The sequence below is a fragment of the Macaca fascicularis genome, chromosome 4, assembly GCF_037993035.2.
Source record: "Macaca fascicularis isolate 582-1 chromosome 4, T2T-MFA8v1.1".
Taxonomy (NCBI): Eukaryota; Metazoa; Chordata; class Mammalia; order Primates; family Cercopithecidae; genus Macaca; species Macaca fascicularis.
In genome coordinates, this window is record NC_088378.1 from 79130104 (window position 1) to 79147596 (window position 17493).

Sequence of the window (17493 nt, forward strand, 5' to 3'; positions counted from 1 at the left end):
GGAAAAAGAAGAATTAAGGATAATTCTAAGTTTTTGGCTTAGGCAACATAATTTATAATAGTGCCCTTAAGGGAATAAAAGTTTAGAGGCCATTCGGTGTTTCCATTCCCTTACAGTGGGCTATCCCTGTTAATGGATCTGCAGGAAGTTCGATGACAGTAGGAAACTGGATATAAACACTTGGGATCTTAGCATATTGGTAATTGTTGATTCTGTAGGCCTGAATATAAACAACCAAAAGAGTATGTAGAATGGCAAATAATTCAGAATGCAAGGTGAGACATTTCCAAAGCCAAGATCAAGGCAGAATAGAGAAGGTTGAATGGATTCTCCTATTCCCCATGCATACAAGCCCAAATCATTAACAGGTCTAATTGCAGCCCTGAATCCATTAAAGCAATGCAAGAGTAAGGAAACAAAGCATGTAGAACATTTTATATATGAACACTGACTGTCCTTTTTGATGCAATATTTGTAATGAGTGTATAATCTGGAAAATATATTTATGTAGTTTTAAAATCTTAATTCAATATATATATAGAATCTAGATTTGCATCTGAGTAAAAATGAGTCTTCTCAAGTGAATAATTTTGATTGTAAGAATTACAAATAACCAGCACTAGCTAGTATACATTTAAATTGAGTTCTTTTATTTTAAATATTCACATTACAGGAATTCATTAGGTCAGAATAGAACATCATTATTTACACATTCAAGGAATAACTCCAGTGCTAAATCAGCGAGGTACTTACACTGAATTTAGGAAATATGACTGAAGAGTTTCTTCTTACACACACAGGCTCAAATCCTTTATACATTTATTTCTGCCTTGGAATCTTAGCACATATTGCTGAAGTCACTATTAATTGCTGAACAAAAGTTCACAAAATTATAGCAATCACATCGTGTATTTATAAGCCTAGAAAGACATCCATGAGCAGGAATCCATGTTGTGACAGCATGTTTAAGGGAAGAAAATTTCAAATGACATCTCCAGTTTAATTTGTGGAAAACACAAGTTCTCCAAATAGCTGAATATACAGATTTCCTCTGGTATCTTGCCTTTCATGGCTTATTAAAATATTTGCTTAGCTGCCTTAAAGTGTTATGTTATTTACAGTTTAATCAATGAAGGGAACAATGTGGTAGCAAACTACGTGCCCAGATCAATGCTAGCTGAATGTCACACACTTACCATATCTTGGTTGGTAAAGTTGGCATCTACAGTGCTAGGACTGGCTACTCCTCATTTGAATTAATGCTTTACTCCCAGGATGCAGCAGGACTCAGCTGCATGAATTTCACTTGGAATAATAGCTAGAGTCAATTTTTTCTTATCATTATACTAACTTCACTGAAGCTGTTAAATTGAACTGGAAGGAACCAATCTTCTGTAAATAAATAAATAAATAAATGTATAAATAGGATTCCCATCATTTTAATAACATTGCAATGAAATTACCTTCCAACAGTGTAAATGCTTACATCATGTTTTAAGTCACTAAGAGCTACTTTCTAGCCTTAATATATTACTATGAATGATTAATTTCATAGGAGGAGAGATGATTCATCCACATATATTACCTGTTTGGAATTAAGCCCTTTCAAAAGAACAGGTGTATTTTCTGAATAAAAGAGAAAAGCTAAACAAAACAAACCCTTCATTAAATGGAATATTTTTTGTTATTTTCAAAGACTGCTGTAAATTATCTGCATGCAAAGGCTCCTCTGCAGCCAACATTTGTATTTTTATACAATTTTTATTACTTAAGTTACTAAGTAAAAGGGTAGGCCTACTTTTTCTTCCCCTGGTGATTACACTGGTTGACTGTCAAGGCTGCCTAGATGTTCTATGTTATTGCCCAATTTACTGTTGTGCAGACCTGACCTCAGGTGACTGGCAGTAGTACTGATTTTGGCAGTGTATAAAAAGATATACTATTCTCATTATAGAAAAAGCTGCCAGAATATTATGTTCATAGAATGAAACTGGTTAAGATGATATTTTCACATCTTCATGCTTTATGCTATAAAGTTGCTATACAGTAAATTGTATCACTTGCCAACAAATAATTTGTTGTATTTATTGCCAACAATAACTCCAAAAATAAAGTTTTGGGAGAAAATTTACCACAATATGCTGCAAAGTTAGAAAAAAGAAATGCAGCATTGTTTATCGGCTCATTAGCACTAAGAATAGCATTTTCACTTTACCAAATGTTGAAAAAGGACTTTTGAAAGGACGTGAATCATGCAAATGGATTGAGACAGAGCCTGTGTGTGAGTGGCAGTGCAAATGTCCCCAAAGCTGCATGATTCACCAACTGCATGCATTTTTTCACCTAATATAAACACAACCTTAATATAGTCATATAATTTCTAACACATCTTATTTCAAACATGCATTAGCTACTAAAATAAGATTTTAAAGAAAAGCCGATGTTTGATATAAAATAATCGTGTTTTTTTTTCAAGTGTGGAAAAATACTCTACAAAAAAATAAATAGAAAAATGATTTCTGATCAATGTGTGATTTTTATCTATAAAAATCCAGATGACTAATTAGTGTGCTTAAAATAACCCTATTGGGTCTGCATCGCAATAATACATACACAGAAAGTTAATAGCAAGAAACAACTATTAGCACAATGCAATTAAATTCTTATCAGAAATAACATGAACCTATAAACTGTACATTTGGCATTACATTTCAGGGTATTTTTAAGAGTTTGATTAAATATGACAATACAATAGTGCAAAATTACATCACATTAATAAAACATACAATTACCATCCAAATAGTTTATGGATTACTGACCCTTACAATTCACATATTGGCTAGAATTGGCACATTTTGCTTCAGAACAATAGTTTTGACCTTCCTTGAATGTAAGTCATTTTATTCAAAGTTATACTTGAACTACATAAAAAAGATATTGGCATATGTGTGTCTATATGTGCATTCTTGAGGGAATGAGACAAAGAGAAATCATGTAAAGTCCCAACTGTTCATTTTCAGAACTTCATTGCAGTATTTTGCTTCAGTAACCTTTTAATCAGAGCTCCTGAAGCAATTACAGGTTAACTTTTTCCCTACCCCTTGTAGTGATATGGCCACATGGAAAGGAGCAGTAAGAAAAAAACTGCAAGAATATATGGCAGTTCGTGTACTGTGCCAGGCTAATTAAATTGGAATTTCTAACCAATTCATCAAGATTTATTAAGAGCTTCTCATGTACTTCTAATGTACAGTCCACCACACTCCCTTTACAGATTAAAAATCTATGGCCCAGAAATGTTAGTGAATACAGTAGATTGTGAAAACTGAAACTTGGGCTTTGATCCTTAGTTTACTACTCCTCTTCTTGTTTCTCATTGACACTTTTCTCCTTTTTGCCGCTTTGTGAGCTTGAATCTAGATACAGACTTGTTAGCTCTTTACTTTTTCCATTTAAAAATCTCTTCTCTACATTCATATTGTCTTGGAATCAGAATGAGACATATTATTATAATGAAGATGTTTAATCTCAACAATTTCATTCAAGTAATTTTGACCAGTTGCATTTCTGCAAGCATACATTACTTCCTACCTTCATCTCATACATTATTTACCTCTTAGGGATTCTATAACAATGCCATTTTTTATATTGTCACAATTACTCCCTTAACCCTGATTCCTACCAAACCCAATCTTTCTTTTAAGCACATGAATATATATTGTTTTGAAAGCTGTCATAATGACGACAGCTCTAAAGATTTGCATTTTTATTTAAGGATAAAAAGGCATCATTATTTCCCTAATTTCCTTCCTCGTATCCATTTCCAATGACAGGGAGCCTGTTAGACTTCCAGAGCAAGAACTTTCATTGATTTGAATGTAGAGCATCTATAAGCTGAAAGCTCTTTTTTTTTTCCCCGCTTCTAAGTAAAATCTTGTTCTCAAATATGACCGTCTTTGTTTTTTGATTAATTATTTAAAAATCATATATGAAATATTCAAGATAGATTATCTTTTATCTAAAAAGTAAACTACTTCCAGCTTTACATAGATAATCAGATAATCTTCATTTGCTTAAGGACTCTTGAGGAAGAAAACCAGTAAATGAAAAGCCCGATCTCATTACAGTCCCTGGAGACATGTATTCCACCCTAGATGAGCTCATATCCTCTGGCAATCTCACCTTGGATAAGGATGGCATCTTCAGGATTATCTCATTTGAGGAACTGAAGATGGCTAATGAGGCCAATCTGAGACTGGAGATGTGATATTGTAACTGTGGCCCATATTTCTCACATAATGAGTAGTAGTCCTGGGTTTTTAATTTAGTCTTTGGATACGGCTTCTGCAGAGCCCGCCTTACTATTTCCTGAATCCTCATTAATCTAAATGGAATGCAGCCATGTGTAGAAAGTTAGCACATTAGCATAACTTTCTGTAGAAATGGTCCTTAAAATTGTTCAGATAAAACCTATATTTGTTTTCCACAATAAAATTCCAGCAAGCTATAACTTAACTTACTTTACATACACAACTAATTCAAAATTGTTTGGTTTCCAGAGAATTCAGAAAAATAAATCAGTTTTTGAAGTTTTCTAATGTTACTGACATAACAGACATTTCTAATGCTCTTTAAAGGAACACAATTAGAAACTACTTAAAAATACTATCTTGAATATCATTCCCTTTTTCATATAGAAAAATAGAAATTTTCCTTGAGCCTATTTTTTTGTTCTAACACAGTACGGCTTTAAAATTGTACACTTGAACAATTGAGATTATTCATGTCAAAACTATTTATTATGCAATTAGGGTAGCCTTAATCACAGTCTGGCTAACAATTATTTTATTTCTGCACCACTAGACAAATATTCCTGTTTATTGAAGTTATACCCTAACATTTTTAAAGTAACTTTTAACTTTTTTAAAAATTAGTTTTACGAAAAGTACATGGAGACTTCCTAAGAAATCATTAACTAGTCCTGTGTCAAAACTAGTGAACCAGCTGAAGTGATAGATTAAGTCAAACTGCTAAATATTCCTAGGCATTTTTCTTTACCAGAAAATGGTCTCTGAGAATCTTCTTGCTATCTATTCTGTGAAATGAACTATACCAACTGATAGTAAGTTAAATTGACTATTAATTTATTGATTGCTCATAACAGGGAGAGAAAATTAGGCCTCCTTGAGTTCCAATTATTTTAAGAAATGGTATATGTATTTAGTAATGCAAACAATGCCTATTCACCACCACTGCCAGCTCCTCACACCTCTTCCATTACTTAGTAATTATGGGAAACATGAATATATGCTTCAGCGCTGTATTTATTTGTTTCCCTTTTGCTGAGTGTTGTTCCTTCGGCTTGTATAAAATTTCAATGATTCCTACAAGCTGCCTGTTTAACATCTTCAGAGTTTTAGACCTAAAACTGTGAAAATAGCCCTGGATTCCTCACAATTATCTTTCATAAGAATAACAGATAACACTTGAACACATATCTAGTCACTTGAATATAATTTCTCAGAAATATGCTACCTCTATTTTACAGCTGCAAAATCTGAGGGTAAGAGAAGTCGAGTAACTTGCACATAGCTAGTGAATGGCAGACCTTGGATTCAATTCTAAATCTGTAGTTGTCAAAAATTTGGATGCTGCAATTCTTTGCCATATCTCAAATGCAAATTACCTTTCTATCTATCAGGCAGAGACTTTGGAACCCAAGAATGTGATCTCTTAAACACATACAATAGAAAAGCAGATCACAGAAGCATATATCCCAGTAATTGTCTAGACCAGTCTTTCCTGTTGCAAAATATAAACATGCAGTTAGAACCTAGAAAGTAAATTAGAGATATTTTTTTCAAGATATGTAGCCTTTTATTTTCCTAAAAGTTCCTCCAGGACAAGAACTAGTGATTTCCTGAGGTATGCCCACATTACTATTACCTGTGGAGCCTTTACACCTGTTAGACTTCTGGGCTTTTCCTCAAACTAAATAGATTAACTCTCTGGAGGTGGGGTTTAGACATCTACAATTTTAAATCCTCTCCAGATGGTTCTAATGTGCATTCAAGTTCGTGAACTACTATAAGCAACTTGCAACTGGAAAAAAAGTCTGGAGACTAGAAATAACTTGCCCTAAATCACAAGACTGGTGAGTTCCATGCTCATGTGTGAAATAATTAGACATAGAAAATGTCTTGGATCTTGAGGTAGAATACTTTACCTATGTATTTAAGAAGATTCCAGGTGAACCAAAGACAGATAATACCTCATATGTAATAGAATACTTCCCATCTAAACAGGTGGGATGCAAACCTCAAAACTAGCAGGACACCGGAACCATCTGGGGAGATTTTTAAAATAAGATTCCTGGTCCCATCTCACACCCAGAGACTCAGAAGCTGTGTATTATTAACAATCTTTCAAATGATTTTTATGCATATGATCTAGGAAGTTTCAAAGGCATATGCATGTTTGAGAACTGCTAGTTTAGGACAGGATGGTTTACCAGTTATAGCAGAAACAGAATAATTTTGGAAATGTATTAAAAGCATGCTCTTTTTTTGGATGGCAGGAGGGCATGGATTATTTGAAGAAATTCTAATTTCATGGCTCAAAGCCCAGAAATCGGTATTGTTAACACTTCTGGTGATTCTAGGTCAGGTGACCTAGGAAACGTGCTTTGAGTAAAACTGAGAGGAAGCAACTGGTGTTAGAGAGGTTATTTTTAAATAAAAGTATTTTTAAAGTAAATCAAATGCATGGACATATGTTGACTATGAGTTAAAAAATAGCTAAATGTTCTAAATGAACTCAATGTAGCTTACTTAAAATTATGCTATTTTATCGTTAGCTTGGGATTGCCTTAGGTATTTCCAATGACTCCCTAAATTTTTTGCATCAATAAATATCTTCAGATTTTTGTAATAAGAATCTTCATGGTACAGAAAACTCTAAAATATTTCAAAATAATGCCCCAGATATGATTGATTTTTCTGCAGGCAGTTAAGGTGTCAGGGAGTAGTGAGTTCAAAAGTCATAGACAACTAAAGGGAGGGAGGAAATACAGGAGGAATGTCAGTTAATTGAGCACTTTCTATATTCCAAGCTCTGGATTAGGTTCTTTCCACATGTTAGTTTAAATAATCAGTTTCATACTTTAAGTATCTACCCAGAGAAATGAGAAGGAAATCTGTATGGAATATTCTAAAAAATTACTTTGTGATGGTTATTGAAATTCCATTAGGAATTTCATCCATATATCAAATTTGATCTTAGATAAGAGTAATAGTGCTAGAAGAAACTTTACAAACAAGGTCCAGAGAGGTTAGGTGGCTTTTTCAAAATCAGTTCGTTGAACTCATAACCTACGGTAGCACTCATATTCCAGGTTTAGCAGGCTGTTACTTAGGTTCTGTTAATCATTTTATAAAATGCATATGAATATGGATACATTCAATATGAATTACTAAAGGGGAGAACACTTTGGATAGTAGTGAAGCATACCCATTTGCAAAATGCTACAAAATCTCTAAATGAGACATCCAGGAAAAAAAAAAAATCACTTTAATTGACTGATTGCAATACAATGGAATGAAGTTAGGAGAGAGACTATATTTCTCTCCATGTGGTTTGGTAATAGATATCTGCCCTTCACAGTGCTTGCACTTTATACTCTCCTTAAATACCAATTTTCTTTCCTGTTAGAAACAGTTGATATGTTACTAATATTTGCATAGAATGTTAACGTGATCCAAATCCTTTCTAATCTTTCTTGCGATGTTACTTCTTTTGATGATTTACAATGTGGTAAGATAGAAAGGAGTTAAAATGCCTTACTTTCGCATCCAGGCGACAAACTGACTAATCAAATAAATATAAAATATCATCTCCAGTTGGTGCCAAAAAACACCATCAGTACTCTTAAAAAATATTTTATGACAACTAATGACTTTCATTTATTTATTCAACAAATATTTGATATGACCCTCCTGTACATTAGGCACTGTGCTTATCCTTTAGGTTCTGATGTTTGTTATATTTAACAGCTTGATTGTAATGGTTAAGAAGTTTTCTAAAATGAGATCAGAGTTCAAGGGAGCTCAAAGATATGATCAAACACAGTCATAAGGTAAGGACCTGAAAGTTGTGGTAACTTTAATTCATGCAAAAAAAAATTCTAGGTGATTACCTTAAGACTCATGGAATCTAGTTTAAAAATAGACTGACAAAAATATCAGAGGCATAGTTTCCTATTCTTTTCATATTTAACCTCCAATTGGAGGCAAGAATTGAAAGGCTCAGCAAATAATTCCTAAATATTCTGTTGCTTTACACATCAAATGCTCTGAGCTTTCTAAGCCCCTCACAATTAAAAAAAAAAAAAAATTCTGCACAATCTGAGATTATCAGGAGTGTTACAGTAAATATAACTATTTTAAGCATGTATATGTTTCCCACTAAGATGATTTTTTTTTCATTTTCTGCTTCATATTGTCAGATATACAGCTGTCATAATATATATGGCTGTCAGGCTCTCATGTCTTTCTTGTTCAGGGTGTGGTACTCTGGATGTGGACAATTCAGTATATATTCTTATTAGTAAGGTCTATAATGACTAATATTTATTCATTCTTACTGATGACTACAATAATTAATATTTAAATATTTAGAGTATTGAAGGTAATAGCTTTTCAATATTTTGAAATAAAACATTTTAAACGGTCTGTTCCCTTTTTGTGTCCACAATTTAATTCCAGGCATAATTGTTTGTTTGTATAATCAACAGCAAACCAATTTTGTTGAATCAGTATATCTTTTCCATAAGTTTCTTACAAAGCATTGCAATCCACAGGATTTATTAAAAGAGTGGCTGTGAACCATACACTTTCTTGAGGGCTGTATTTCACTTAAATGTAGTGATAGCCCATTTCCTTCTGCTGAACTCAACTCCTAAAATATTTAAACCAGAACGAATGCTAACAAGTTTGATGTTTTATTTATCGTATACCTTCAAAAGTCGAAGTTCTTCTACACGAGGTATACCATTCTATAGGTCCTAAAAATACCAATAAGACATTCACATTTGTAAAAATTGAGACATAATTCTATGATAAGGTAGGAATGCGATTGAAAAAAAAAGTGGGATTTAGAGAAATAGGATCCTTAAATCCTAATCTTAACTATTGTCACTAGCTGTGATGTGTGTGTGCATGTGTGTGTATGTGTGTGTGAATGTGTGTCTTGAATAGATACTTCTGGATCTAGTTAATTCATAAGTAGAAAGAAAAGCAATTATAATTTTTATATTATAGCAATTATAAACAACAAAATTATAATTCCTTCTAGCCCTAAAACTCACAGATCAATGGACCAGAGCTAAATGGTTCCACTGAGTCGTTTAATTATTTCACTTCAAATTTAGGAAACAGTCTTCTGGGACTTAGTAATGGGGTTTCAATGCACCTGTTAGACACTTAGTACTGCCTTGACTTGGGTCGTATTATCAGTGTGTGATTATAGTCATAGTCCAACAAAGAGCCTAAATTTGTAGTCAACAATAGAGACAATGCCTTTAGGTCTTTCAGTCCTTTCAAATCATGAACATTCACTAGAGCCAAGGTGGGTTGAAACAATATCGAATGCTTTTCTACCTTCAAAAAAGCAGGTGGCCCAGACACAGTGACTCATACCTATAATCCCAGCACTTTGGGAGGCTGAGGCAGGTGGATCACTTGAGGTCAGGAGTTCAAGACCAGCCTGGCCAACATGGAGAACCCCATCTCTACTAAAAATACAAAAAGTAGCCAGGCATGGTGATACATGCCTGTAATCTCAGCTACTCGGGAGGCTGATACAGGAGAATCGCTTGAACCTGGGAGGCTGAGGTTGCAGTGAGCCGAGATCATGCCACTGCACTCCAGCTTGGGTGACAGAGCGAGACTCCATCACAAAAAAACAAAACAAACAACAAAAAAAAGCAGGTGCTTTCTAAACTTGTTAGCAGTGTATCCTCTTTAGATCTCTATGCTTTTTACAGGTCAAAAATTTGACAAATAAATGTAAATGTATGAATTTGACTGTCTTACCAATTAATTAAATATGGATGGAGATCTTTACTTATTGAGGAGGACATCCACATAAAAATATTATTTCTTAATGCATTGTGGTTAGAAGAGGTAATACAGAGAGAATAATATATTGGGTCAAAAGAGTTAACAAAGTTTGCAACTCAGAAACATGTCAAACAGCTAAGCAATTGGGGAAATTTGCTACTGTTTTGCCCCATTAAATCAGCATTGACTCATACAAACTTCATTGAGAGTAGCACATGCATGTAAACAGTCTCAGACTGAATTGAAAGGAAGTTTTTATATGTCTGTCCACTTAATTGTAAGCTCATTTTAGGCAGTGATAGTACCTTGTTCATCTTATTTCTGTGGGTGTTAAGGCAGTGTCTGACACTGCGTTCAATTTTGGCTTAAGAAATATACCTGAGAATCAAACAATCCTCTATTCATTACAGGAATATTCCTCTGCTCAAATCTTTCTGGTGCTAGGGTGAGCTTATTCTCTCACAAGATAGTCTGGGTAGCTGGATCTACACCCTTTTTACTGAATTCTTTTTGAATTTTGCTGATGTCAACTTGTAATAGGACTACTGGAATAAGTCACAAATAGACCCAAATGGATGTCCTCAGAACATTCTAATTTTTGGATGGATTTTTGGCCTGAATGGAATAAAGGCACTAAAGATTATTTTGAGGAATGCTTTCCTTGAAGAATCTTTAGTGGCCCGTCTTTTTTCACCTACTGTCTCTGCTTATATCCAGCTCTCCTCTTCTCTAGCCTTATGGAGGAGAATGCTATAGGCAGCTGCACGTTCAGGAATATACTCTTCAAAATTTTCATGTAATGGTAGGTTTATTTTGGTTCTGTAAAGCCCTGAACATCATGGTCGTATGTGCTATGTATGAATAATTACCAAAATGGGATATAAAAGTCATCTCTAATTAGTACTTCTAAAGTAGAACTGTCACTTCCTTGAAACAAACAAACATTTTTCTGTGAATTCAATTGCATTTATTTATTCATCCAACAAATGTGCATTGAGATCTTACTCTGTGCTAACACTGTGCGTTTTCTATATATCCCCACTTTATTATATTTAACATCTTATATTTAATTCCTTGGTGATAATTTTATTTAGGCTCTCTGAAATGATAGAACTCAAATCAAATGATAGGGCTCATCATTATGAGCCAAATCTTATATCCATATGGTAAAATAAGACCATTTTAAATAATAGGGCTTCATAAAAAAAATCTTAAATTGGTAAGTAATTAAACATTTTTCATAAATGACACCATTTATAAATATATTTATAGGTATCATTTTTCTTTGTTATTTGAGGAAATCATTTGTTTTATTATGACAATGACTGTTATCAGTAGCAGAAAGAGAACTGTCTTCGATTTTCTAAAATATTATTGGGATTACTTCCCAGGTGCTGAAAATCACAACAAATTGGATATTTAAAAATACTTGAATAATTTAAGATCATGCGAATAAGTAGTTGCAAATCACCTTAATGAAAATAAATGAGAAGTCTAATAGCTTTCTGAATAGAACAGTTCTGCTTCGTATATTTCTAATTCACTCCATGAACAATTTCACCTTCACAAATGTGGTAAACAGGTAAAAAATAGATCAAATAGAGACAGTTAAACACTTCGTTCAACTTCAGAGTCAAAGAGGTTAGAATTCAATAGCAACATGTTCTTCCTTTGTTATAGTATGCAAAGTTGGAACTAGACATTATAATACTCAGTGAAAATTTTTCATTCTTTAAGATGCGCATCTTCATTTCCCAAATAGATTAAACAGCTGATCAGGGTAGAAACAATAATCAAACCACAAGCTTACATTATAGACAACTACAAAAATGTGAAAAAACAATGTTTACAAATGATAATGAAGAATAAATTACTCTCCAGTGCACATAATTAGGTATATACAGGATAATTTAAAACCAAATGGAATGATTGCTCATGCTGAGCTTTTAAAAATCTCCACCAAAATATACATGTTACCCTAGAGAGGGTGATAAAAATAAATTGTGACACAATAGTAGTATGTTGCATCTCTTCTTATCCTCAATACTTGGATGATATTTCATCAAAATATTTATCAAGTGTGCAAGTGATGAAAAATTTTAATTCCAAAACCATTTCTCTAAATTACCAACAGATTTATATTCTTGATGCCTTTTCACATGATCACAAGCCAAGCAGGCATGTGATTCCCAAAATCGTGGAAGATTTACAGTGAAATCCTTCCTCCAGTTAAAGTAACTAAGGTATAACTTATTGTTTTTGTCGACTTCCTTCAGATACTTTGCTAGCTCACTGGGAGAGTTATAATCTTCCACATGAATGAATGAATCTGCTGGAATGTAATTCTCATAGTTTTCTCTAGATGGTCCCAGAACAACAGGTACAGAGCCAGCCAGAAAAGCATTGTAGAGCTTTTCCGTGATGTAATCCTTGTGGATTGAATTTTCAAAGGAAAGATAAAATTTACAAGTAGATATGGTAGGAATCAAATTTTTATCATTGACATATTCTCCAAATGCTTGCCCATAGGTATGGATTTCAATGCTTTTGCTTAGCTCATTGTAATACTTGACCCTGGCATGCTCAGGGTTCCAGTTACTCACAACCCAGCACACCAACTTCTCTTTGCTTGGCACTTCAAACACAAAGGGATTTGTGCTCACCGTCAAGAAGCCATAAGGCACTTGGATATCTGAGTCGCGGCGATAAGTCAGAGTCAGGTTAAACAAGTGCTCAATGCCACTCTTTTGAGGAGTGTGAGTTGGTGACTCCAAATTCATCCAAATCCATTTCTGGAAGGGTGGCCTAGCTTGCTGAGGTAAATTTGTCAGATCCCAACTGATGTCTCGGTGATGGATCAGAACTGCATGGGATTTGTTGTACAGTGAACGGTCCGTTGTGAGATGGCATCCTTGGATGTTGAACATTGCTTGGCAGGATGTAAGGTCAAAGGTCTGCCCAAATGGCCACACCCACACCAGAATAGTAGTTTCATTAAAATAATCAGTTTTGGTGGAGAAGAAGTTTTTCATTTTCAGCACAGAGCTGGCTGATTCCATTGGACTGAAGATCCAGCTGTTGGTAGGTTTGATGTAAATGAGAAGACATGCCATGAAACAGCCCAGGATAATGCAGACAATTAAAAATGGGCGAAGAATTCCTTTGGATGTTGATGTCATAATTTTTTCTATGAAACAGAGAAAGACAGAAGGGGAGGTGGGGTGGGAATGAAGAGATAATCATAAATATATTTGAGATATATTTAAAATCACAAATATGAGATAAACAGGTAGTAATCAACTGCATTTTCCTTTTCAGTGTTATCAAACCATTAAGAGAAACAGAACTTTCCTCAAAGCCAAGAAACTGCTTTCAAAAGGAAGTTTCCCAAAAACTCTTCTAAAAGTACCAGCATATCTTCAAACCAAGAAACTTTTTTTTTCAACGCTATGCTTAACTGTTCTATTTTTATTTGCTTGTAGAAAACTGGCACAACCTAAACTGTTATCTCTAAAGCCATGACTAGAAGTTTTAGTATTTTGTAACCACATCAGATTTGTAAACATTTCCCAGTTGATATAATCACTTATTTACTCTCATATTGAGACTGTACTATAACTTTGTGGTTCAGATGGAATTCAATAGAAAACTAAACTGTTTTTTAAAAAGTTACATTTTTGTTTTTCTCGTTATAAATTTATCTTCACAGTTTGCAAATGCATTACTATAATCATCCGGTAAAAAAAATGGCAACTCTTGATTTGATACATTTTTAAAAAACAAGTACACTCAGGCAAATTTTATAAATTTAAAACTCACAGTGTTTTGTTTTTATTTATATATTTTTCTTACAGTTTTCTTTGTTTACTTTTAATAATTTGTTAGTACATCCAATATCTACCAAGATGTAATAATCAAATGTTCTATTTGTATTGGAACAACTTTCTCACTTATATAGCTTAAGGGCTTTAAAACAGTTTTCCTTTGTATTAAGATGATACTGGTATAAAAATAAATGTAAACAAATTCTCAAAAAAGGGCTGTATTTCATGAAGAACAACTTTGATCTCAAGGATTTTAACAGATTGTGGCTAAAAAGATGAGTGAAGCCTTTTTTTTTTTTTTAAAGAAAAAAAGTGTCTCTGAGTTTTTTTCTCTTCGGCATTCATGCCTCTTTATGGGTATGAACACAAAAATATATTTGCAAAAACTGTTTCTTGATAAAATCCTCACAGATCTTTGAAATTCGTGTTGTTTCTCTTATGAAAATAATATGGCCTATAAATTTCAGACTCATTAAAGTATTTTGAAATTTTGGGCCGGGCGCTGTGGCTCACGCCTGTAATCCCAGCACTTTGGGAGGCCGAGGTGGGAGGATCACGAGGTCAGGAGATCGAGACCATCCTGGTCAACACGGTGAAACCCCGTCTCTACTAAAAATACAAAAAAATTAGCCGGGCGCGGTGGCGGGCGCCTGTAGTCCCAGCTACTCGGGAGGCTGAGGCAGGAGAATGGCGTGAATCCGGGAGGCGGAGCTTGCAGTGAGCCGAGATTGCGCCACTGCACTCCAGCCTGGGCGACAGAGCGAGACTCCGTCTCAAAAAACAAAACAAAACAAAACAAAAAAAAAAAAAAGAAATTTTGATAGAAGCTAGGATAGGAACATTAGATGTTTCCTTCAAAAAAGGGGAGAAATTGCCCTTCATTTAATTACCTAAATTTATGTGAACATTAAAAAAAAAGCACATTCTTCTGCTGTGTAGTTTTTTTTAAAGCATGTGAGACTCTCTGAGTATCTAAGCTTGACTGTGAGTCCAAAGATTTTGGACATTGCATTCTAGATCACTCCCAGAACTACATTAGAATCAAATATTGCAGCTTCCTGTCAAAGTTGGCTTTAGTTCTACAGTCAATAAGAAAATGAAAACAAAAGGTATATATTAAATATGTCTAGGAGCTAAATTATTAATCAACCCTTGGAATACAGAGAAAATCAGGAAAGAATTATGAAGGAAATTTCAGTTATTCAGAATTAAATGACACTGAAGGTTCTACATGCCAAATTTTGTTGTATATTTAAACAGAAGGAAATTATAGGTTTGCATACTTTCCAGAAAAATAATAAATTGGTCAACTCAAGACGCCAGACAAAGAAAAATGGTAAAATGCTAAAAAAATAAGAAGGAAAAATGTTAAGGTAAGGACCAGAAATTTGAAATGAGTAATAACATCACAAGTTTTGAAAATACTAAAACTGTAGGCAAGAATAATGAAGAAAAAAGAAATTCAAATTTAATATCAAAAATAGCAAATATTTGTTGATTTAGCATGGATAAAAATGGCAGTAACTATTTTGAGTAATTTTCTGTTGAAAAATTTGAAATATTACTAAATAGTTGTATTTTTGTACAAATATTTGTAAAAGAAAAATTCTGATTCAAAAGATAACAGTTAAAGAAATGGAATTTATAAACAATAACAACTAAAAGCAAATACTAGGTCTAAATAATTTTCCAATAATATCAACAATTTAATAAATTGGGAATACCATCCACCTTTAAAAAAAATCATTTTAGAAAATATAAAAATAAAGAACTCATGGGGTCAATTATAATCTTGTTACCCAAGCAAGATATGACTTTTTAAAAAAAAAGTCATTTGTGTTTGTGAACACAGATGCAAAAATACAAAAATTTAGCAATAATAAGTATTGGAAATAGATCATGATGTGATTCAGGAGTAAGTTTATGGAAGTTTAGTTGCATTTGATCCTAAGTATAAATTTAACTAATTAGACCATCTCTCAATTCCACCTAGACTCCACAATTTACAGACTGAAAAACCTTACCGGAAGGGTCTCTTTTCATTGGAAAAACATTAACTTCTAATATGCATGATTTGACTGACTTTTGCATTGTTTTCTTCCTGTGAGACCAATGTTTAATGGTTTTTAGAAATGAAATGCTCTGATTGACAGTTTCCTTAAATCCTTCTTGAACTGAAATGCAGTGGCAAAAACTATTAAATAAATGACGTCAGTTCAATATAATCAGGTTACAACTGAAATAGCCACCATTTAATAAATGCTCACCCTTAGCCACGCCTTGTGCCAAGCATTTTACACACATCATTTCCTTTGATCCTTCCAGAACCCCTAAAAAGGACATCTTTTCTCATTCCTTCACAGATGAGGAAACTGAAGGCCAGAGATACAGGTAACTAGCTTAACCACTGGATTGTGCTCTCTCTTTTCTTCTATAATCTACTTTGAACAAATAATACAAACATGAATAATCCATTTGCTTTTCGTGTCTCAAGTTTTGTTGTCTTGATTTCCCTGGTCTCTACCTTTTATTCTGTAATTAAGAACCATTTACCCATGAGTTAAATTAAGATTAATTTCTCTTAACAAGAAGGATATCTGACACATATATATGGCACTTATCAGTGTCAAACACTGATTTGAGCACTTATATTAACTTACACACACATACACACGTATTAACTCATTATATCCCCATTTTATTGATAAAGAAACTGAGGCCCAAAATGATTAAGTAACTTGTCCAAAACCACACAGAGAGTTAATGGAACAGAATACTTTTCAAGCCCAGGCCAACTGGCTTTAGAATCTGGGCACTTGATAATTAACATTTTAGATCACTGTTTCCCCAGGTTGCAGCCAGAATATGCAATCATTTTAGTGATATCAGAATGTAAGCTTTGTGAGGAGCTATGTTTTCTTCACTGCTGTATTGTTATCACCAGAATGTAGCAGATGCTTAATAAATGCTGTATATTTCATAGGAATGAATGGGTGAATTGCTGCATCTCAACTATGTACAGATATTATGCTTGATAGGTAACCAGATACACAAAAATGAACCAAATATGAATGAATTAATATGTACTTTGTTTTTTCCTCTGTGCATTTACCATGGAGCTCTCTATGGAATGACTCCCATTAAAATTGGCATGTGGCTATTCCTACCACTAGATGAGCAAAATCTCCCAGTCCTCTCTTTGTTTTGTCTCAAAGTTAGTATCTACCCAGAACATTTTAGTTTCATGTCTCAATTTCTCTCTCTCTCTCTCTCTCTCTCTCTCTCTCTCTCTCTCTCTCATTAGTCAAATGAGGAATTGGTCACTAGACAGGAACAATGTTCCTTCTACGGTGTGATTTCCAGTTTTCATGCTTCCTGGATATTTTATATAACTTGAGGTTTTCTTTGTTAACTCTCTGCTCACCCTCTCCCCTCAATTTTTCACTGCTGTCAGGGTCAATTACTAAATAACAGGGGCAGTTATTCAGTAACCCCTACTTTGTACAGAGCTGTCAAAAAAAGTTTGCCCCTTGGGGCCAAATTGACATCTC

General features: G+C 33.8%; 1 protein-coding gene across 2 annotated transcripts in view; it reads right to left on the reverse strand.

Annotated features, from left to right (window-relative positions):
* Window positions 1-631: 631 nt before the first annotated feature.
* Window positions 632-17493, reverse strand: part of FUT9 (fucosyltransferase 9) — a 207886-nt gene continuing 191024 nt past the window's right edge. For both annotated transcript variants that reach the window (XM_065543700.2, XM_005552326.5), the window contains one exon: window positions 632-13305. In XM_065543700.2, coding sequence (XP_065399772.1) covers window positions 12218-13297 — 1080 coding nt within the window. In that variant the 5' untranslated portion in view covers window positions 13298-13305 and the 3' untranslated portion in view covers window positions 632-12217. The remainder of the gene's footprint in view (window positions 13306-17493) is intronic.